This window comes from Syngnathoides biaculeatus, chromosome 15 (genome assembly GCF_019802595.1).
Source record: "Syngnathoides biaculeatus isolate LvHL_M chromosome 15, ASM1980259v1, whole genome shotgun sequence".
NCBI lineage: Eukaryota > Metazoa > Chordata > Actinopteri > Syngnathiformes > Syngnathidae > Syngnathoides > Syngnathoides biaculeatus.
Window position 1 is genome coordinate 24,583,860 of NC_084654.1, and position 22,682 is coordinate 24,606,541.

General features: G+C 42.9%; 2 protein-coding genes and 1 long non-coding RNA gene across 8 annotated transcripts; 2 read left to right on the forward strand and 1 right to left on the reverse strand.

Annotated features, from left to right (window-relative positions):
* Position 1: 1 nt before the first annotated feature.
* On the reverse strand, positions 2-2,565 carry LOC133513539 (uncharacterized). The gene is made up of 2 exons (XR_009798512.1): positions 2,446-2,565; positions 2-2,345 (listed from the first exon to the last, which is right to left on the reverse strand). It is a non-coding gene; the product is annotated as an uncharacterized LOC133513539 (long non-coding RNA).
* LOC133513538 (ubiquitin-conjugating enzyme E2 D3-like) lies at positions 2,355-10,017 on the forward strand. Its single transcript, XM_061844413.1, has 7 exons — positions 2,355-2,795; positions 4,964-5,027; positions 6,060-6,091; positions 6,188-6,265; positions 6,941-7,046; positions 7,139-7,232; positions 9,242-10,017. Exons 1-7 carry the CDS (start codon positions 2,772-2,774, stop codon positions 9,285-9,287), a joined length of 444 nt encoding a protein of 147 aa, XP_061700397.1. The 5' UTR covers positions 2,355-2,771; the 3' UTR covers positions 9,288-10,017.
* A 687-nt stretch (positions 10,018-10,704) lies between these two features.
* On the forward strand, positions 10,705-22,025 carry manba (mannosidase, beta A, lysosomal). 6 transcript variants are annotated; one of them, XR_009798398.1, is made up of 18 exons: positions 10,705-11,174; positions 11,285-11,379; positions 12,601-12,706; positions 12,783-12,956; positions 13,240-13,363; positions 13,949-14,118; positions 14,190-14,303; positions 15,091-15,242; positions 15,325-15,442; positions 15,512-15,598; positions 16,233-16,400; positions 16,564-16,782; positions 17,658-17,813; positions 18,086-18,230; positions 18,308-18,456; positions 18,590-18,850; positions 19,884-20,168; positions 21,884-22,025. XR_009798398.1 is itself a non-coding variant. In XM_061843535.1 (17 exons), the coding sequence occupies exons 1-17, from the start codon at positions 10,980-10,982 to the stop codon at positions 20,112-20,114; spliced, it is 2,664 nt and encodes an 887-aa protein (XP_061699519.1). In that variant the 5' UTR covers positions 10,705-10,979; the 3' UTR covers positions 20,115-20,329. The 6 variants fall into 6 exon arrangements, 3 of the variants coding, with proteins under 3 accessions (XP_061699519.1, XP_061699521.1, XP_061699522.1); XM_061843535.1 differs by lacking the exon at positions 21,884-22,025 and having other exon boundaries at positions 19,884-20,329; XM_061843537.1 differs by lacking the exon at positions 21,884-22,025 and having other exon boundaries at positions 14,195-14,303; positions 15,091-15,238; positions 19,884-20,329.
* The last annotated feature ends 657 nt before the right edge of the window (positions 22,026-22,682 follow it).

Genomic DNA, 22,682 nt, shown 5'->3' on the forward strand with positions numbered 1-22,682 from the left:
GTGGAACTGTTTTATTTTATTTGGGGCATTTTTTTTTTTCTGCGCAACATTAAAAGCGGTTCCCTCGCCTGTCCCAAATCAAAAATTGTACAATCACATCTTCCCGCATCTCTTGAACGCTAACATTTGAACTGACAAACATTTTTGCGAGTCATTTGCACTCATCTGAATGCCATCGTGCAATAATAGTCGATATTGTTTGCTTCGCTCCGGGCGTGACAGCGCCACCTGTCGAGTCGGCTTGCTATTGATTGTCTTGAAAACATTTTGGGAGTCGATACATATTGATGTGGAGTCAGCTTCTTTTTTCCGTATTAAGGAGGGAAAATGTGTCATTTTGTGAGAAACGTATTTTTATGAAAATATTAAGTTAGAGACAGATTTATTGTTTTGGTGTTAATCATTACATATCAACAGAGCAGAGTCAATAATTTTCACATCGGTGTCCTTTCCTAATTTTACTTGATTCTCTCAAAAATAACTCGAAATATCAGCTAATGTGTGAGGACGTTTCCATGTGTTTGTTAATCTCTTTGCTAATGTAAATGTTAAATCTGGAGCGACTTTGAATTTTGGTTCTTTGAAATAAAAATTTGTTAAAAAAATTATTCAGATTGCTTTTTCTACGTACAAACTCAATTATACATTCTGTGTGGAAGTTTCAATAAATAATAAATTGACACTGCTACTAATTGTTGTAAAGCTTGAATTTGGCTCTGATATAAAAAAAATAATTTTAAAAATGCATTTTGGAGTGGTCGCTATTGAATCCATATAACAATGCATGTGTACAGTACAGGAATTGGGATATATTCATTTTAAATGCTAAACCCTAGTGTGACAAGTTCATTTATTATAATTAAATTTGATAAATTATTTTTTGTTAAAATGAGCAAGTGTATGTTATCATTCTTTTTATTAAATGCATTTATTGATAACCCAATCAGTTATGTCAAAAAGATTTGCATGAAATAACTTCAAAATAAACCATCTTAACACTGGAATATTTATCAACACAAAAACAGAAGTATATCAATTTGTAAATGTGAACATGAAAAAAAATACATAATCGGTTTGGTATGTACCTACTAAATATCCTAAAGAGAGAAACAGTCACCATTTCTACTCAGATTGAAAGTGACGACATTTTTTTTTTTAGTGCTGATGTGTTTCCCAAACTTCTGAAACTTTTCAGAACTGGTTTGGCCACCCTGGACCAGCATTTTGTTGTCGTGGCACCGGCAAGGAGAATTTTCCCCATGTGTGTTTGCTTCACTCTTCCTTGGACAAACTCAAGACACGACACAACATTTCAAGTCCAGACTTTGACTAGGCCATGTCAAAACCATCCCTTAAAAAAACAAAACAAAACATGAAGTTAACTTAAATTGTGTTTTGGGTCGTTGTCCCGGTGAAGAACCCTCAGCTTGAGGTTACCAACTGATGGCCCAAAAAGATTTTCGGGCGATTTTTGTAGGCTGCTCCATATTTTCTCCATAGTTCAGTGGAGCCCTCAAGCTTTAGAAATTGCTTTTCGTTAATGTTCAAGACTTTATTTCTCATCTGTTCTTGACTTTCTAGGGCTCGTTGAAGCTTTTGGCTAACTTGATTTTGTAGTTGATAAACATAGTTATCCATAATTATGTATCCATCCATCCATTTTCTTTGCCGCATATCCTCACAAGTCGCAGGGAGTGCTGGAGCTTATTCCAGCTGTCAACGGGCAGGAGGCGGGGTAAACCCTGAACTGGTCGCCGGCCAATCGCAGGGCACATCGAGACAAACACCCGCACTCACGATCACACCTAGGGGCAATTTAGGATGTCCAATTAATGTTGCATTTTTGGAATGTGGGAGGAAAACCGGAGTGCCCACCCGGAGAAAAGCCACGCAGGCACGGGGAGAGCACGCAAACTCCACACAGGCGGGGCCGGGATCGAACCCGAGACCTCAGAACTGTGAGGTCAACGCTTTCCCACTGTGCTGCCTATCCATATTTAATTCATGATTTAACAAAGGGAGGGTTTGTTTTAGGTTACCGAATAGATTTTTTTGGTCATGAATAAATATTTCAATAGATGGTTTTTTTTTCCCCCTGAAAATGCCTTTTGTGTTATTTTTCTGTTTGTCTGATAGAGTATTTTCATTTGTTTGGTCTTAAAATGGGGAGCACATCATTCACTGCAGAGGCCCTCAGGTCCGGCTTGCTCGGCGTGCTCGGAGCGTCCCCATCCCATCCCATCCCGGCCCGGTGTCGGTTCGGGATGTCCGCTCGCCCCGCCTCGCTCCTCCTTCTGGGTGTCGTCATAAAGGCTCCCTCGCACGCGGCCGGCCGCCAGTTGGCTCTGGAACCACATCGACTCGGCACGGCTAGCTTCGCGGTCCGGGTTTCTCTCCGCGCCCTCCCCCCTTACCTACCACCCCCTTTACCCCGACGACACCTACGGTCTGACGGGGACGACAATCGAGACAATTCGGCGGTCGCGAGGAAATTAAGCTGGTTCCGAGTCGCCCAGCTCCGCGTCTCTCTCCTCGCTCCTTCTTCTTCTTCTTCTTTTTTTTTTTGCGTGTCTTCTTCTTCTTGTGTTTGGCGCATACGTAATTCTCCTTTTAGCTTCGTCGGCTAACTTGAGCTCGCTGGCAAAGATAAGGCCCCGGGCGTCGCGTTGTGTGCGTGAGCGGTTCATTTTGGGAGCGAGGCCCCAGCGGCATCTCGGCCTTCGGCGCTCGGATCGGCTACTACCAGCAAGCGGCAGCAACCCGACGGGAGGATGGCTTTGAAACGGATTAACAAGGTAACATTTCCAGCCCAACTGCTCGCTAGCTCGCCCGGGCTAGCGGGCTCGCTTTAGCCCCCCCATCTTTCCCCGGTTCTCTCCTTATCATAACTTCTCGAAACAGGATCGTTTTTGTTTCATTTTTAACACGCCTCTCACATAGAAAATAGATACACGCATATTTGGCACGTTCACCACTTTTTGACCAACATTTCGTTTGGATTTTTGTTGAAATGTGTTTGACGCTAGCTGCTGCTGCTGCTAGCTAGTTAGTTAGCGGAGTCCGCAGGGCCCCGACACCGCACACTGCTTATATAAACAGGTCCGTCCGCGCGCATGCTGGATTTATGTCCAATATTAGCGTCGTGTCGGTTGGTTCTTAACTCATTGTGTAACACGGACACCGTACGGAACACGCACGCACAGGCGGCGTTTAACCAGAAAGCATGAGTCATATTTCACGTCAATAGCGTCGTGGTGAAACATTGCTGTGGCATGATGATGATGAGCCCATGTCCTCATCCGCTCCCCAGGACTCAATATTTGATTGCGAAACGTCCCTTGTTAATTTAATTAATGAGGCAGGATAACTTCTTTCACACACAAAAAAAAAAAGAGAGAGAGCGAGAGGAACAAAAAAAAAATGTTTCCTGGAGGAGGTCGGGTGGGGCAACGGGTGGAGAGGGCAAACCCCCACCCGGCACCCTCCTAGCTTCGAAATAGCAGAAGATCTAAAAATAAAACGCGTTTGATGCTTTTGGTCTCATCTTGCACGAGGCGGGTTACACCGGCAAGGATGGCTAAAGTGCTCAGATGAGTACAAATACTTGTGGAACAGCAACAAAAAGTAGAAACTCAAATGTACCCAAGTATAAAAGCGAACTTCGAATGCATTGATTCCTATCCTGGTGCCAATACTGTTGACCGATATAATACTCATAATAATCATAAATGTGTACCAGTACTATAAATCAATCCCACTTCACCAGCCTGACTCCAATGGTTGAATATTTTAAGTGCACCTCATCTTCAGAATGACAAGTTTTACTGCAGATGCATCAATACTAATACTGATGATACTATAAACCTGTGCTGTAATTGTTCATGTAAAAACCCGCCAGTACTATAAACTGTTAAAGAAGAAGTTTGACTTTTACTTTTTAAACAAAAAATCTAACTCTGAAATGTGTTGTGTAAAAGACAAGTGTTTTTTTTTTTTTTTTTAAGGTTCTACTGATAAAAGTGCAGATTTTGTATGCCTCTAAAGTACTTGTACTATACGCTGGCATTACTTCAGCAACGTTGTAGGAGCCATGTCAGATACTTTGAAGTAAATCCGTCCGACAACGCTTTCTTTTAGCTGCCGGCAAGTTATGCCCCGCTCGGGTGCCCAACCGAGAAACCAGAAGTCGACGTCGCTTTAACTAATAAGTGCGTTCGTTCATTATAAAAGTTGGACTGTTCTCAAGAAACAGTCCTGTCTTTCTTTAACTTAGTTTTTTCTTTGTGGTTATCAATACACAGACGTGACACGGCATCCATATTCTTACTGACAAGTGGTTGTTTCAGGATTTATCAAAAAGAAAGCAAAAATTAACAGTTCGTTACTAATCTTTCAGTAAGTAGTTTTGGTTTGTAATGGGAAAATCGCCCCTTTCCCTCCTTTATTAATTCTAACATATTAAACCCTGAAGATTTGCGAAATAAGATAAATTGTATGCTGTGTAATAGAGCTAAAAACTAAAATGGGCAGCAACTCAGCCTCTAACACTTTAGGCAACTTTTTAAATAACATTTGAACATTTCTGACTTTCTTTCTAGTGTACAATACAAAACCAAAACTACTTTCCCTTATTTGTTGTTTTACAAGACTGAAATTGTGTAATGAAACAAAACTCAGCCGAACTAATCACTGCATTGAAAAAATTAAAAATGTTCGCCTGTTAACAAAAGGCAACATTGTAGTATTTAATATTCTTGTCATACGAGTGTATGAATAAAAACACAAGGATAATAAAATTAAAATATATAATTAAACCTGTCTGCAGCACTTTTCATGCTCAGAGCAGCACAAAAAGAGGCGACGAGACGCAAACCAACTTGTACCCAATTTTGCGTGTCAAGTGTTTTATTGCGTTGAGTGAATTTATTGATTTTTTTATTTTTTATTTTTTTGCTCATTTTAGGAGCTTCACGACCTAGCTCGCGACCCACCAGCACAGTGCTCCGCGGGTCCCGTTGGCGATGACAGTAAGTTTTTGTCCAAGTACGAGTCAACTCACTCCTGCTTTGGGGTTTATGCCGCCGATTTCTGCCCAGCTCAGTTTTATCTCCATTTGCAAGATCACGTAAAGGGAAATTCCGGTGGTTTGGATGAACGATGTGTCCAACAGGTCATATCATATGTACTGTACGTTGACAATGTGATGTTGATCCTCTTTCATTTAATGGTGTCATTCCCGTCCGAAGAACCGTCCCAATATTCAACATCATATACAGCCACAGGTTCAAATCTGTCGCAGACGTGATTTTTTTTTTTTCCGTTTACAGTCGGAAGTCCGTCGTTTTAAATTGCATTGGTTAAAAAAAATATATATATATATATACACGCTCTCCGTTTTTCTGCAATATTCTGACCGTAATCTGTGCCAGAATCCACAGTATTCCGGTCCGACTTTTGCAATCGAGGTAGAAGATTAGATGCACGTCTGTTGGCATCTTTCCTTTTATATTTTGAATCTGTTGTGAGAATATCAAAAATTGGAATTACTGATGTGTGGCCATCCTGTTTACTGTTGCGTTTCGAAATTGGGGCGGCACATCCGCAAAAGTAAGTTGAATGCAGGGTTGGCACGACTCTTTGTGACCGGCTCCAAGTCGACCTCGTGGAATCATTCGGAAGCTTCGAAGTTTCATTGAAAATAGGTTGAAATATTTTGCGTTTGCGTGGCTTTTATACAAACGGAAAGGTTCTCATCATTTCGCTCAGCTGGGCCGCGCTCGTCTGCCGAGGCACGATAAATGCATGTAAGGTACACATCGCTGGTTTACGTTCGTGCTTTTCGATCGCCGAAACTTCAACTTGTTTTTTTTTTCCGCGAGGGTGCTAAAGTGTCAACTAGGAGATTCTCTTTCCAAATATCTGCGAATGGCGTAGGCGCTGCGGCGACCTGAAACAGATGGGTCGGCCCAAATGTTAAGACGGAAGTCTGTGGCGTCAACCCCCCCACTTGTGTCATTCATAAGATGTAGAGTTGACCGATTTTTGCTTTCTTTCTGCAGTGTTTCACTGGCAAGCCACAATCATGGGCCCTGTAAGTCATAATCCTCTTTAATGTACATTTTTTTGTTTTGTTTTAACAGATGCAGGATTAGGATTTTTGACTTTTTTTTTTTGTGTGTTTTCTCAGAGTGACAGTCCGTATCAGGGAGGCGTTTTCTTCTTGACTATTCATTTTCCAACAGACTACCCCTTCAAACCACCCAAGGTAAGCAAACCTTTGCGCGTCCACCTTTTCAGCGCAAGCTCTTAATTTGCTTTTGTTTGCATTCAAAAACCATTTTTCCATTATTCTAAACATAAACGTGGAATAATTCATTCGCAGGTTAAGACTTTTCCTTAACAAAGACTTGATGATCGCCACAGATGGAAACAAGTTAACCACCGTATATCCATCCATCCATTTTGCTTTTCCGCTTATCCTCACGAGGGTCGCAGAGAGTGCCGGAGCCTATCCTAGCTCTCAACGGGCAGGAGGCAGGGTACACCCTGAACTGGCACTTGAGGGCAATTTATTTGAGTGTCCAATTAATCCTCTCTGAACCATTCAAATCAAATTTTGCAGAGAGAAAAATCTGATACTTTCAGAAAATGATACTCTGGACTTAAAATTTTGGAATATATTAAACCTGTTGCAAATTTGCAACCCCTGCCCAGAAAGGGTTTTAATGTTGCGTGTTTTGGGGGCGTTTGAGGAAACCGGAGTGCCCAGAGAAAACCCACGCAGGCGCATGCAAACACGTTTTTTTCCCGGTGTCTCGTCCGCCGCTTGAAGTCATACCTGAAATTCCATTTGTCAATTCAATTTTTTTTTTTATTTTTTTTTTTAAATGAAGATGACGGTAGCATGACTCGGCAACGTCTCTCCCTTTTTCTCTTCCAGGTTGCATTCACGACGAGAATCTACCACCCAAATATTAACAGTAACGGCAGTATCTGTCTGGACATTCTCAGATCACAGTGGTCTCCAGCACTTACCATTTCTAAAGGTGACTCCATCCGTCGCCAATATTGAGTTATGAAATCGCACGTCATAAAGATCCTTCCGGAATGACACGGCCGTTTCTTTCCCTCGCTGCAGTTCTTCTCTCCATTTGCTCACTGCTATGTGACCCCAACCCAGACGACCCGCTAGTGCCAGAGATTGCACGAATCTACAAAACAGATACCTCCAAGTAAGTCGACAAAAGAAAACCAAAAAATGAGTAGCAACATCCATATAAAAGCAAAAATTGTCAACTTTCACTCTCAGGTACAATAAGCTAGCTCAGGAGTGGACAGCCAAGTATGCCATGCTTTAAAACGAAACAAAAAACCGAAAAAGTGGGGGGTAAGAAGTTGAGGCTGCATCTTGGCTGGCACTCTGAGATTGACAAAGCCTTTTTCAGCATCTTGACCCGTCTCGGTTTTGAGAGTGAGACGTCGCGTGCGTGACGAGAAGACAAAAGTGTGCCGTGTGAAACGTGAACAGTTGAGTTGTATTTAACTTTGAGCTTTTCGATACATTTGCGTTCATGAACTGTTCGTTTGTAAAGATTTATTTCGACCCCTTTTTTTTTTTTTTTTTTTTTTTAAAGTAAGTTTTATGTGAAATCTGTTCTGATTGAATCGTGTAGTTTGTCATTTTCTATATTTAAGCATACTTATAATGTTGAAGGGCGGCACGGTGGATCAGCTGGTCCGGTTTCCTCCCACATCCCAAAAAACGCGCAACATTAATTGGACACTCTAAATTGCCCCAAGGTGTGATTGGTTGTTTGTCTCTATGTGCCCTGCGATCGGCTGGCGGCCAGTTCAGGGTCGACCCCGGCTCCTGCCCGTTGACCTCTGGGATAGGCTCCAGCACTCCCCGCGACCCTCGTGGGGATAAGTGGCAAAGAAAATGGATGGATGGATGGATGGATAATTTTGAAACTGGATAATAGTGCAGTGGTTACATCGTCAAACGTACTTTAGGGAGGAAAACCTTTTTCTTCTTCTTTTCTCGTTATGATTGAAATGGAAAAAAATCTGATGGGGATTCGCAAAGTAAATCCGAATCGTCACGACGTTGTTTGGAGCGCTATCAAATATTGAAAAGGTTTATCACGTGTGATTGTTCCAGCCAACCGCCCCACACTACAAGATAACCGGTGAAGATGATACTTCCGAGATTTCTGCTCAAATCGGACCCAATTTATAAGGCGGCGTGTGCCTTGCTTTCTTGCTCATCATCTGTGGATGGAGTTGAATGTCTGTCAGTGTCCTTGATGCCACTAATCTGCGAGGTTTTCACTGCACGCTTCAAGTTTTTCTCAACATTTTCATGGTGAAATGTACGGGATTGCATACATTTCATCATTTTCAGGCCCTTCTACCGAATGAAGCTCAATCTGGATATGTATTAAACATCCGCTGGAAATCCAAACTACAAGTTTAGATGTTTAAATATATCAATGTGGCGCATTCAAGGTGCGTATATGTTGAATAGGCTACTCAAGAGGTGCATGTGTAGATGATATTCGGTGTATAAACATGTAACGCTGAATCATTTATTTATGTATTTATTTTTAAAGAGATTGCGAGCACGACAGCATCCCTTGGGCTTGCATATTTGAAGGTTGCTCTGCGGTGATCTGATCCGGGCCGCTAGCTGTGTAGTTACGTCGGAGGTCCTTCTGAAATTCTCAAGTGTCCAGTTATACAAAGGGTTAATTCGCCTATGTGGGGGGGAGTCCAAGAAAATAATTGTTAAACAAGTCATTTAAATGCAGTGAAAACTTTGCCTTATGGGTGCCCCAACTTGGCTTTTACACATTCCAAACCATTTAGGCTTGCAGTTATGTACCGGCATGTGGGTGAATGCACCCACATGGCGCTGCTGTAGGCCACAACTCACACCCAGGTGCTCACATACAGACCACCTGTTGCTGATGTCACTTCCCTGGCCACGCCTCTCATAGGCGTACATTCAACACCAATGCCACATCTTGTACGTTTTGGTAGATTTTGATTCATGTTGCGTGTAAACCCAAAAGTTTGAGGGCAGGCATGTCAAGACGGCAGGAAAGTTCTTGTCACGTGACGATGTTGTCTTTGCCGACGTGCATCCGTGCATGTTTATTTCAAATAAATGTCTGCCTTTTGTTGGCATCTTTCCAGACCTGATGCTAACATTGCTAATGCTAAACTGTTCTCCTTGCAGGTACACCAAAATGGCGAAAGAATGGACTCAAAAATATGCAATGTGATGGAGGAAAAAAATCTGTTGGTTGGGGGGGGTTGCATTTCTTTGGTTCAGACTGAAAAAAACATTTTTTTTCACTCATTTTTTTGTTTAATCCAGAGCATTTTACACCCCTCTTCTCATTTATTTGTTCTTCTCTCCTTCACTCGTGCACTAATAAAATAGGGTTTTCTCTCAGGACACATGGTGACAGTTTTCCCAGGAATCTTTTTTTTCTTCTCCATCGTTGCAAACATTTTGAGCATGCACCATTTAGCCATCGCACACAAAATCGGATTCATTAATGACATTAATTTGGCAAAAAAAAAAATACCTGAGGAGAACCAGGCTTCCTGCGACCAGACCGCCGCGTCGTTCCATTAGCATAGGAAGCCGTTAGCTGCGGGAAGAAGCGTGTACGTACAGAAGAAGCACTGCAGTCTGGAGATCAAAATATTAAGTACCTCAATGTTGTATTTTATGCATGTTAATAAAAAATAAAAAGTCTTAGGCTACTATATTCAATACACGGAAGAATTTGGTTGCCCACTCTGAGGCGTTGGATGACCCCCCCCCCCCCCCCCCCCAACCCTCTTTTTATCTCTAGAAGCCAGATAGATGAGCATTTGGCCTGCGCCCCACACACACTTCTTGTACCCCCCCACAAAGTATGTATAATGTTACGCTGGCAGTTGATCATCAACTTGTGGCTCTGTTTTTAGTTTCCCCTTCAATAAAGTTCAACCATAAAAGTGCTGTTGGTCTCATTTTTTAAAAAAAAAAAAAAAATTGATTTTAATAACCTGTATAATGGTGCATCTTTAAAAATAATCAAGTCTTAAAGAAATAGTGGCCTCCACCAAAGTTTGAAAGCTTATGTCCAAATGTTTATTTAAAAAAAATGTTCAACTTGTCTAGAGTCGACCTTTCCAATATGTACATTTTGTATCTAGTCATTTTATTTAGTACTGCTTTCATAAAGTCATTAAGGAAGTGCTGTATTCAGTTTGAGATTTTTTTTTTTTAGAATTTAAATTCATTTTAAAATCTATTACTGGCATTCTAATTCTCTTTTGTACAATTACTCTGCCAGTTTGTCTTTACATTTTTAATGTAGCAATGCAAACTAGACAGTTGTCATACGGCAGTACTATTTTATTTGTCGTTTTTTTCCTCTCCACAATGGAAGAAATAGTGTTTAAAAATATGTTTTTAAGTTTTGGGGAATTTTTTTTAATTTTATTTTTTTTAAACGTTTCCAGGGAGCTGCCACCCCGAACGGAACAGGAAGGAAAAGAGGAGCCTCTCAAAATTAACTCAAGTAAAATGGAACTCATTTTCTAAAATTTTATTTAATCGTTTCAACGCCTGAAAATGTTTTTTTTTTTTTTTTTTTTTTTTAATAACACATTTGGGCCTGGTCGGACTTCGCGCCTGCGCAGTCTCAACTCTTGAGTGCAGCGGAAGCAACCGCTGACCGCAGCCACCTGTGAAGTCGAGAAATGCGCTTTCGCGTCACTTTGTCGCAAAAACAAAACGAGAGAAGCGCATAGGTTCGCTGAATAATTTTTTCTCGTCGTTTTTGGACGTTTTTAATGCCGTGGGGTGGCTTGGCAAGTCACGCTACGTCGAGCTAGCTAACCTCCCAGTCGACCAAATAGTCACATGACAAACCGGAAGTAAGTGTCTTCCCTCCCACGTCAACGATGGAGAAAAGATGAGTCTACGCGTCTTTCTCTCCGCGCTTTTATTGTTTGGAGTTTTGGGAGTTTGGAGGCATGATGGTGTTTCTGGCCTCGTCCAAAGTCTGGACGGTGAGTGGAACTTGTGGAACGCCAACAAGTCCTTGTCGCTCCCCGCTCGGGTGCCGGGCTGCGTCCACACGGCGCTGGAGGAGCGGGGGGTCATACAGGTCAGAGGTCGCTCGCGGAGCCGCTTATCCCCAACCTTTGGGTTAACGTGACATTTCATTCAATTGAGAATGAGCAGTGCTAAAATGTATCAAGCTCAACTTTGATGCAGGATCCTTACTTCCGCTTCAATGACCTCCTCTACGAGTGGATCTCTCTGGACAACTGGACGTACGCCACCACGTTTGCTGTGTCCAAAGAGCTCAGGTCAGCAGACAGAACGCCAGTGAAACAAAACAACAACAACACTCACTCACTCACAGTCACGTATTCACAGATGGGCAGAGAACAAAACAGTCAATGCGGAACTTTGGTTTTTTTGAGATTAAGACGTTCCAGAAAGTCCGATCAAAACCGAGTCGCACAAAACCCCAAAGCGATAATAAATCCAGTGAATAGTCATACCTGTCAACTTTTCGGAGCGCCAACCTGTATAAACTACCCCCCCCCCAAAAAAAAAAAAAAAAAAAATCATTATAACATACCGAAGCAAATTATTTGTCAAAATAACAGAGGGGGGAAAAAAAAAAAACCCACAAAGTTTTTCAATGATTTTTGTTGTAGATCTCCATAATGATAATATCTGAAGTTAATGTCTAATTATCAAAGTCTATTTAGTGGCATTACTGTGGTCAGAATTGTATTCACGTGTAACTTTCTTCACCAACTCGAAATGCTGACCCTTCGGCTCGAAAATGACAGCATCCCTCCATCTTGACTTTGCGTTGCAATAATGCTGTCAGTGTTTCTGGAGCGAACTCTGCGTGAACGTTTCTCTTTTCTCGGAAATGTTCACAATCCGTATGATTTGTGATGTGCGGCCGTACGCGCAAGATTCACCTCAAAATCCGCATGAACTACAGCTAAACCGTACGAGTTTCAGGCACCTCAAAAATCTGAATATATTTTATACAGGAAAAAGTTAAGCTTTGTGGACAAAAACTGTGACATACACCAAAATAAATGGGTTTCAAAATATTGGAGATACATAAATACCCAAGCATTAGATATTTATAAATAAATCAACAAACATTGGATCCAAACATTTTTGAAAGAAATATTGGATCAAAAATACCAAATATTTTCGGGAAAAATCTAAAATGAATACATTCTCCGGGTGGGCACTCCCGTTTCCTCCCACATTCCAAAAACACGCAACATTCATTGGACACTAAATTGCCCCAAGGTGTGATTGTGAGTGCGGCTCTTTGAGACCAAAAATGCCTTAAAAATGTTTTTTCAATTTTTTTCACATTTCAAAAATCCCCGCCTGCTGCCCATTGACAGCTGGGGTAGGCTCCGGCACTCCCCGCGACCCTCGTGAGGATAAGCGGCAAAGAAAATGGATGGATGGATGGATGGACACAATTAATACGCACAAAAACAACAGCAAATTTCTAAAGGTGTCCGTCCCCCCGCCCGCAACAGGTCCAAGCGGGCAGTTCTTCTGGTGTTGGACGGCGTGGACACAGTTGCGTCCGTTTGGCTCAACGGCGCCTTGCTGGGCCGCACCGACAACATGTTCCACCGATACGTGCGTTCGCCACAGCGCCTCGCCGTCCGACATTTCCGCGACGTGTCCGCTGTCTTTTTTTTTTTCCCACCCGCAGGTCTTTCCCGTCCGGCAGCTGCTGAAGGCCGAGGACAACGCCTTGACGGTCCGCTTCGTGTCCGCCGTGGCGTACGCCGCCCAGAGGAGGAACGCTCACGCCGCCTACCCAGTTCCTCCCGAGTGTCCGCCCGACGTCCAGAATGGACAGTGTCACGTCAATTTCATCAGGAAAGTGAGTGTGAACTGAAACTACACCAAAATTCTACACACTCCTGTTCAAAAGTCAATTTGTTTGTCATATAGAAGAAGAATATGCGGGTGTGCTGACCACTGAATATTTTGCCCATGTATTTATTGAAAGTGCAACTACTACAACTGTTTGGAATAATCAATTCCTAGAAAAATAAAAGACAACAAAAAGCTACTCACAGGTTAATTCGCGTGTGGCGAACGGCGAATATGCGTCCGTATCAATTTTTCGTGACGTGTTTCCCCCGCGTGTGTTTGCGGCCCAGGCCCAGAGCTCATTCAGTTGGGACTGGGGTCCGTCCTTCCCCGGCGCCGGGCTCTGGAAAGGCGTCCGGCTGGAGGCCTTCGACCTGCTGCGCCTCGTCCAATTTGCCGCCCTTCCTCGATACGGTAGGCCATGTTGCCTACGCATCATCATCATCATCATATTTGCTTTGAGCGTTGTCGTCGCATCGCAGTCCCGCGGAATGATAACGCTATTAATCAACGGTAGTAATAATAATAAATGACCAGCAGAGGGATCTGGTTGCATGTGCTAATACACTTAGCAACCATCTTATCGGGGCAGCACGGTGGGTGACTCAGCTGGAAAGCGTCGGATCCACAGTTCTGAGGTCCCGGGTTCGATCCCGGACCCGCCTGTGTGGAGTTTGCATGTTCTCCCCGTGTCTGCGTTATCAGTTATCAATCAATAAGTCTCGTTGCACCAGAGCCGCGGCATTACTGAAGAGGCAAACTTCACATGTACACAACACAAACGCACACGAAACCTTTTCGGAAAAATTACAGAAATGTTCAGCAGAAAAGAATACGCAAATACTATGACAAAAATTAAAGAAATGAAACTCCCCAAAACATGTATTTAATCATTTGATTTCCATTTTTCTTCAAGAAAGCCACCCCAAAATAAATAAATAAAGCAAATCCTTTGAATCTCACTGAACTGACCTCTGACCTCTGCCGCGTCCCACCCAGACGCCGGAGGCTCGTCGTGGTCGCTGCAGGCGGACGCCCTGGTGGACGCCCTCTGCCCCGCGTCGACCCAAACGACGCTGGACGTGCCCGAGCTGCTGTCCCGCGCCACCTTCCCGACCAACTTCCTCCAGGGCACCGCCAAATACACTTTCGCCCTCAACATCAACGCGGTGTGTGCGTACGTACACGTGGAAAGACGTTCAAATGTTGTCAACTTTTTTATTTTTTATTTTTTTTGCAGAGCAGCAACGTGAAGCTGTGGTGGCCCAACGGGCTCGGCGGACAAACGTCCTACCGCCTCCTCGTCACGGTGCGCTCGCAGGACGGAGACGCGCTACTCCGCCTGGAGTCCAAGGTACGGCGCCCGCGCCCGCGCTCGCGCTCACTCGTCGGCGGCAGAAAAATAAGCTAATCCTAAATATTACGTGAAGAAAAATAACGGGGGAAAATACGTTCATTTTGCAAAGATGAAAAATGGACAAATCATTTTCTAAAATATTGACAAAGGAATACTCAAGTATTACATTTCAAAATATACAAACATAAAAGAATTGTTTTGTTTTCAATAAATTGACAATGGAAAAAAACGAAAAACGGACAATCCAAACCTGCAAGATGTTTTATTTTAGCCTCATGGCATAATTGCAAGAATCATAGACTCAAATTCAATAAACATCACCTCGGCAGATTACCAGCACCTCATGTGCACAGAAAAAAATAACGAAAACTGCATTTTGATATTTTTGATTGACATTGTCGTTGTGAATTCAAAATGACAAAATAACATTTATGATGTTCAATTAACAATGAGGAGAATGGGATTAGGATTTTTTTTTTTTTTATGCCCCCAGGTGGCCTTCCTGGGAACACATTATACAAGATTTAAAAAAAATAAACATTTCAAATGAAATATTGATTATTTATTTATAACAAAATATTACTTTTGGGACAATACTGAACAATAATTCACACATATATAAGGATTAAGATTTTTTTTTTTATGATCCCTGGGCATAACTAATAAAAAAGTGTTATGAAAGATACAAATCACAAATAAAAAGATTAGGATTTTGTTTTATGAAAAGTCATCATTGCAAGCCTTGTGTGTGTGTGTGTGTGTGTGTGTTTGTGCGGTACCGTAGGTGTATTTCCGCAGCGTGGAGCTGGTCCAGGAGCCCGTCGGCGGGTCGCCCGGTCTGAGTTTTTACTTCCGCATCAACGGGAAGCCGGTTTTCCTGAAAGGCTCAAACTGGATCCCGGCGCACTCCTTCCAGGACCGAGTCACGCCTCGTGTGTTAGTCCGCTCGATGCACGAACGCGGTACCGTTACACAGCTGCACTCATCATGTGCGTCTTTGTGTGTTTGCGCACGTCAGCCTGAGGGACTTGCTGCAGTCGGCGGCGGACGCCAACATGAACGTCCTCCGCGTTTGGGGCGGCGGCGTTTACGAGCGAGACGCCTTCTACGACACGTGCGACGAAATGGGACTCATGGTGATCGCCGCGAAGAACTCCTTCTTCGTTTCACGCCGCGTTTGAGTACAGCAGTTGTCGTTCCTTCAGGTGTGGCAGGATTTCATGTTCGCGTGCGCCACGTATCCCACGGAGGACGACTTCGTACGCACCGTGCGCGAAGAGGTCCTCCAGCAGGTGAGAAAAATCAACAAATATGACCAAACGAAAAATACGAGAAAAGCGTACCAAAAAAAAAAAAAATCCATTTAAAAATGCAAAGTTAAGTAGATAACCCTATTCAACAGCAACAAAAAATCATTAGCTGGACAAATATTTGAAACAAAAAAATGTTAAGATAAGAATATAAAAAAGGAAAACATTTGGAAATATTTGACAGTTGAACAATCTCCATTATTACAGGAAATTATACCCAAAAAATGCAATAACCCTGAACAAATATGTTACAGGAAGCAAAAATACAAGGTTTTGAAAAGGACGTCACACTATGCATTATTCAAAAATAGTAGAAAAAATACAGGAAGAAAAATATCTAAATATTAGAGGGAAAAAAATTAAACTTTGACAGAAGTACACATACAAATTGTTTTAAAATATTCTTGCTGAATATATTTGAAACGTTTACAATCAGGAAATAAACACTGAATACTAATACCACCATTTTCAAAGAAAATTACGCAAAAGACGTACGATGCTTTGACAAAATACAAAGTAAGCATGTTGAATTTTTTTTTTTTTTAAATTGACAAAACTTCTATTATCGCTGTCAGCTTCGTCTTGTTGTCGCCCAATCGAGGTTTTGTCCTTGCAGGTTTGGCGTCTAAAGTCTCACCCGTCCATCATCGTGTGGAGCGCAAACAACGAAAACGAAGCGGCGCTGGCCGCCGACTGGTTCCGCATCCCCGCCTGGCGCCGGCCCGTCTACCTCAAAGATTACGTCTCGCTCTACGTGGACAACGTCATGGCGCTCGTCAAGCAGGTCGTCCTGATACTGACTACTTGGCAAAATAATCAGCAAAACATATTTAAAGATACGTGTGTATATATTATGACGAAAAATGAACTCCCCATGACATTTAAGAGTTAGCTTGGCACGACTCGCCGCCTACGGGAAGTAACGACGGCGCCGCCGCCTCCCGCAGGAGGATCCCTCTCGGCCGTTCCTGGTGTCCAGTCCCACGAACGGCGCCGAGTCGGAGCGGGAGGGCTACGTGGCCGCCGACCCGTACGACCCGCGCTTCGGCGACACGCACTTCTACAGCTACGTGCACGACTGCTGGGACTGGCGCGCCTTCCCCCGCGCGCGCTTCGCCTCCGAGTACGGCTTCCAGTCGTGGCCGTCGCTCTCCACGCTGCGGCCGGTAAGCGTCGCCTTCGCTTTCCTGGGGAAATATTAAACGTGTTGTGGGCTGGGGTCGGGGGTCGTTTTGCCTTGCTAGCTCAACTTGATAGAACATCGAGCGGCGATTCATTGAATATTCATCGAAAATTTGGACATTGTAAAAGGAAAGTATTCAAATCTGTGAAATAATAGGAAGGGTTTGCTGAAAAAAATAATCAAATTGAAAAATGTTTAAAATATGTAAAATGTTTCATGTTAAAAAAAAATAATGCAGAAAATGAAATTGCAGTATTCCAAATACATGAACCAATTTTTTGGGATGACGAAGATACTTTTTTCTTTTTTTTTTTTTTAACAAATAATTATTTTTTAATAAATATTGTGTGTAAAAATTAAGCAAAAACATTTTTACATTAATTACACGTGTACTATAAATATAATATAAATATTTAATGTAAAAAAATCAATTTAAAATGTGTAAAATGAAAACACAAAAATAGTATTTATTTTAATAGTATGTAGTGTTTCAAATGGATTTCATTTTATATTGTAGTAAGAAGTATTTAATGTAAAAAAAAAAATGAAAAAGTATTTTAAAAATGTTAATTGAAATCCTTAATGTAAAAACATTACATTCAATTTTTTTTATGTATTGATTTCAAATTTGCAATGTAATAAACATCCACAATTATAGCAACTCAAATTTTTCTGGAATTTAGTAAAATATATATTTTCATAATTTAAGACATATACATTCACGGCTTTCAATGTAATAATGTACAACAAAAGTATACCAAAAAAAATTGTCAAAATACAAATGTAGTTTTCATAAAAATATGTGGTAGTGTTGGCCCGAAGTCCCAACACAGCCTGGCACTTTCCCGCCCTTTGCAGGTGTCGGTTCCGGCCGACTGGAACTTGAGCAGCCGCTTCGCTTCCCACCGTCAGCACCACCCGCACGGGAACTGGCAGATGCTGCAGCAGGCGGCCGTTCACTTCCGCTTGCCCGCCGCCGCCGCCGACTTCGCGGGCACCGTCTACCTCACGCAGGTGACCAGAACTTTCCCACCCTAGCATGCGGAAAAAAGGACCCGTTTAAAACATTTAGCCACGTTGGGTCCCTCTCTTCATTTTCTTGCTCATTTATGTAATTACAAATAATTTCTAGATGTCTTTACATAAAACATTTGGAATGAACTTTTTCCAAATTTGTTATGATCATTTGTAAAATGTATGAATTTGAATGGCAAACATTATAGTGGACATATTTTTCACATTTTGCAAAAATTTCCCACTTGCAAATCTGTGTTTTTCTTTTTCAGGTGATGCAGGCTCAGTGCGTGAAGGCCCAGACGGAATTTTACCGGCGCAGCCGCAGCGAGCTGGTGGGCGGGCTGGGCAACACCATGGGCGCCCTCTACTGGCAACTCAACGACATTTGGCAGGCGCCCTCCTGGTCGTCCCTCGGTAAGCGGACCCGGAGACGCCGGCGCCGGCCGACCGCTCGGCGCCGCGTCCGGGCTCACTTCCCGTTTCCCGGGTAGAGTTCGGCGGCAAGTGGAAGATGTTACATTATTTGGCCGCCGACTTCTTCGCCGACGTCCTCCCTGTCGCCTTCGAGGATGACGACGACGACGCGCTCTTCATCTACGCCGTTTCCGACCTGAGCCAAGACCTGAAACTCAGAGTTGTGGTAAAGTTTGGAGTCTGAGTGCAAGTGACTTATTTTTTTCATTTCTAATATAATGGCAACATATATTTATTTTTCTCGAAAGAAAAAAAAAAAAAATGCAAATGATTCCGATCAAATCAAATGTGTCCACCAGGTGTCAGTACACGCATGGAGCGAACTGGAGCCGGTTTGCACGCTGACGTCCGAGCCCGCCGTCGTCCCGGGAGGAAGCGCCGTGCCCGTTTTCAAAGGCCACGTCGCCGCCCTGCTGGCGGGATGCGGGGGCTGCAGCCGCCTCACCTGCCTGCTGGCCTTTTGGCTGGAGGACGGCGACGGCGCTCGGCGCGGTCCCGCCAACCACCACTTCCTGTGCTCGCCCAAGGACGCCGTCGGCCTACGGGCGGCAAACATCACCGTGAGAACGACGATTCAACTTTTGTCACTTCCAGCTCAGTCATTTCTTCAAAGGCATTTGTGAAGCCGAAGTTGCTTCTTTGCTACTTCCAGATCTAGAAGCGTTTCTCGGAAAACTCGTGTTCAGATCCAGAATTTTATTTTGAAAGACTTTGAAATCAATAACTCCTTCTGGTCAACGATTCCTTTTGGAATTCCATTTTTGGATCATGAATTCCTTCCCGTCGTCACTTAGAAATCAAAAAGTGCCAGGTGGAGCCGCACAGATCTAGGAGGCCTTCGAAGAGACGCTCATAAAGGGCAAGGTCGTGTTTCAAGTCCCGTAGAGATCCGTAATCCCGTCTTGGTCGCGGGTGGAGCGCGTTCCTGGAAATGCTCGTCGAGCTGCAATTCCTTCTTGGAGACATTTTGAGATCTCAAACTTTTTCTATGAATGACTTCAAGATCAATAGTTCTTTCTTTGAACAGCTTCAAGGTCCAGAATTCTTTGTTCTTCAAGAATTCCTTCGAGACAGAATTCTGACTTAGTTATCGCTGAAGAATCCCTCGTTAGTCCTGTACCGATCCAGAATTCCTTCTCCTGCGTCGAGAATGCCGTGGTTGGAAATATCAAGAAGTACTTCTTCGTGACAGTTCTCAAATCTTTCTTCAGCTCACTTCGAGATCCAGAATGTCTCCGTTGTAGCGACTTCTTTAATTGATGGTGAGATCCACAGTGGAGAGATCAAGAATCCCTTCTTGGAAATGATTCAGTATTTCTATTTCTACTCACTCGTAGTACTCGTACTCGTAAACTTGCTCCTGATCCAGAATTGCTACTTTCTCTCTTCATTTTCTAGAATTCCGTCTCAGACATTTGAAGTGCAGATTTCTTGCTTAGGAACCAAAAATTCTTTCTTCGTGACGACACAAGTAAAGCCCAAATTCCTTCGAGTTGTTAGAAAAACAAAAAAAAAATTAAAAATCAAGAATTGGATGAGCTTTTGGGTCGTTTGGAATTCTGGTGACGAACTGCCCGACGTGTCGCCCCGCAGGCCAAAGTGCGCGAGGACGAGACGGGCTTAGCGGTGGACCTCCAGACGTCGGCCGTGGCGCTTTTCGTGTGGCTGGACGCGGGCGCCCTTCCCGGACGCTTCGGCGCCAACGGCTTCCCGATGCTGTCCCGGAACCGGACGGTGCAGTTCCACGCCGCGGGGAACACGAGCGCGGCCGAACTCTCCCGGGCGCTCGCAGTCACGTCGCTGAGCGACCTTTACGCGCCGTGAACCTCCCTCGAGCTTGCCGCCCCCACCGCTCGGGACGGTCCCGACTCCCGACATGTAAGAAAAACCGCTTGTCGTCTCGGCTTCTGCTGTGGATGTCAAGATGATTGATTTTTTTTTTTTTTTTTTGTAAATATTTTAATTCAACAAAATGTGATTTCAAGTGTTCGTCAGAATGATGGCCGCTAGTAGGAAATAAATTGTGCCCGTGAGGCTTGCAAGGAAAGTCAAATGGATGTCTAATTTATTTTTTGTCAGACGTTTGTAAATATCAAATTTATATTTTACTTATTTACAATTTTTTTTGTTTCTGTAAAAAAGAAGGTATTTAAAAACGTTTTTTTCCTTTATATTCTGATATGCATTTCTATTATATACATATATATATATATACATACAGACTGTGTATGTGTATATATCTATATATAATTTTGATTTTATGATATATTAATTACTAATTTAAAACAAGATAAATGCCTAGAAAGTAGATATTTATCCCTTGTAACAAAATGATTGCTTTAATTTTGTTTTACAAATGATTAAGGCTGCAGACAGTGAATATAAAAATATATGGTAAACACTATAATCATGATGCAACCAGCAATTGCATTCTACACGATATCCATACATTATATATATTATATCAAATTATATTTTACGTAACTTATTTATATATTTTTTGTTGCTATAAAAAAGGTTTAAAAAACGTTTTTTTCCCTTTATATTCTGATATCCATTTCTTTTATATATATATATATATATAATTTTGATTTTATAAGGCATTAATTACTAATTTAAAACAAGATAGATGCCTAGAAAGTAGATCTTTATCCCTTGTAGCAAAATTGCTTTTATTGTGTTTTACAAATTATTAAGGCTCCAGACAGTGAATATAAAAATATATAGTAAACACTATAATCATGATGCAACCAGCAACTGCATTCTGCACGATATTCATAAATATATTTGTTGCTGAAAATAATGCAACAACAGCAACATCTGTCGAAACTGTCCGGACACTCCTCTTACATATTTTGAATTTTGTCATCGTTGAACAACCGTGTAAATATTTTCAAAAGGGAATTTAGTAGTCCATGTATTTTCCTGTCTGAAAACGGCCCATCTTCTTTATCCTCTGCAGCAAACAAAAGATTCTAGTGAGTCGCTTTGAATTTTTTTGTGTTGTGCTTCCCCCTGGTGGCGAACCCCGGAAGGATCTGCACAATGTATTCTAGTTGTTTGAATGCAGCCATTCCTGTCTGGTTGTTCAAAGTACATGACTGTAGAATGTTATATTTCATAGTTGATTTCATTTTGCAGTGCCGGCTTTGCTGCAGGCAGCGGGAAACATATTTGTGTTTTGTTTTCTTTGAAAATACAGCAAGTGTTCATATTTACCCTTTCTGAAGTTTTCATAAATATCTCACAATTGAGCGGTCAAGAATCATAACAATCCATTTGTATTAAGTTTCCCCAGTGCACGTGCGTCACGTTCTCACCAGGGGGCGGCCACCAGTTCACTTTTCTCCACCCTCCCCCTGTGCGCGTGCGTGTTCGCTTGCACGCGCTCGTGCGGGGCATTCCAAGTGGGCGGGAGCGGGGGGGGGGGGGGCGGCGTGCGCAAAAGTAGCCATTGGAGCTCGTGCACGCGCCGTCAGTCGCTCACGTCCTCGTCCGCTGAACTGGTTTTGGCGTGCACGTGCATGCGTGCGTGCGGTCATGAAGTTGTGCTGCAGGAGTTGAAAACTTTCTTCTTCTTCTTCTTCTCGTAGGAGGGCTGCGTGGAAGGCAAGCGAGACATGGCTGCGCTTCTTATGCTCGCGGGGGTCTTCCTCGCCGCGGAGGTGGGCCGGGTCCAGGGTCTCGGTGGTCCCGCGGGGGCCAGCGGCGAGTTCCTGCGGGACATCTTGCGCTTCTTCGGCCACAACGAGTCCCTGCCGGCGCGGAACCTGGAGGAGCTCCTCGGCATCGTGGCCGCCCGCCGGCACCGCGACGTCACCCAGGACGGCAACCCGCTCCACGGACGGGAGGTACGCACGTGTCGGGGGGGGGGGGGGGGGACACAACTTTGGTTGTTTGTTTGGTGGCTTTGTTCCTAATATTTTGACCCCGGGGGCCAGAACATTAGGGACAGCTCCCACGGCGCCAGGTTGCGATTTGCGTTGAATGGCTGTACCTAATGAAATGGCCACTGAGCTTCTCCGTGTTGCCAGATTCAAATGTAATAAAACTAAATAATATGTTTTATTGCATTGTTGTTTCCAATACCAGATAACCTATCAAACGCTATGTACACGTGGAGCAGACCTAATCTATTACCGTATACAAATACACAAATAATTTGCTTGCATGTTTTCTGAAATGAATACATAAAATAATGACACATTTGAAACATAATTTATCCTCTTGTTATTTTTAATTTGACTATTATTAAAAAGGTAATGTAGTTTTATAGTCTGTAAATATTCAACATTTTAAAGTAATTGATATATACAGCATATACCCTAGATGCATGTTATTAAAAACTTTTTACATGTGGATATTAGTATTATATTACAATTATTAGGAAGA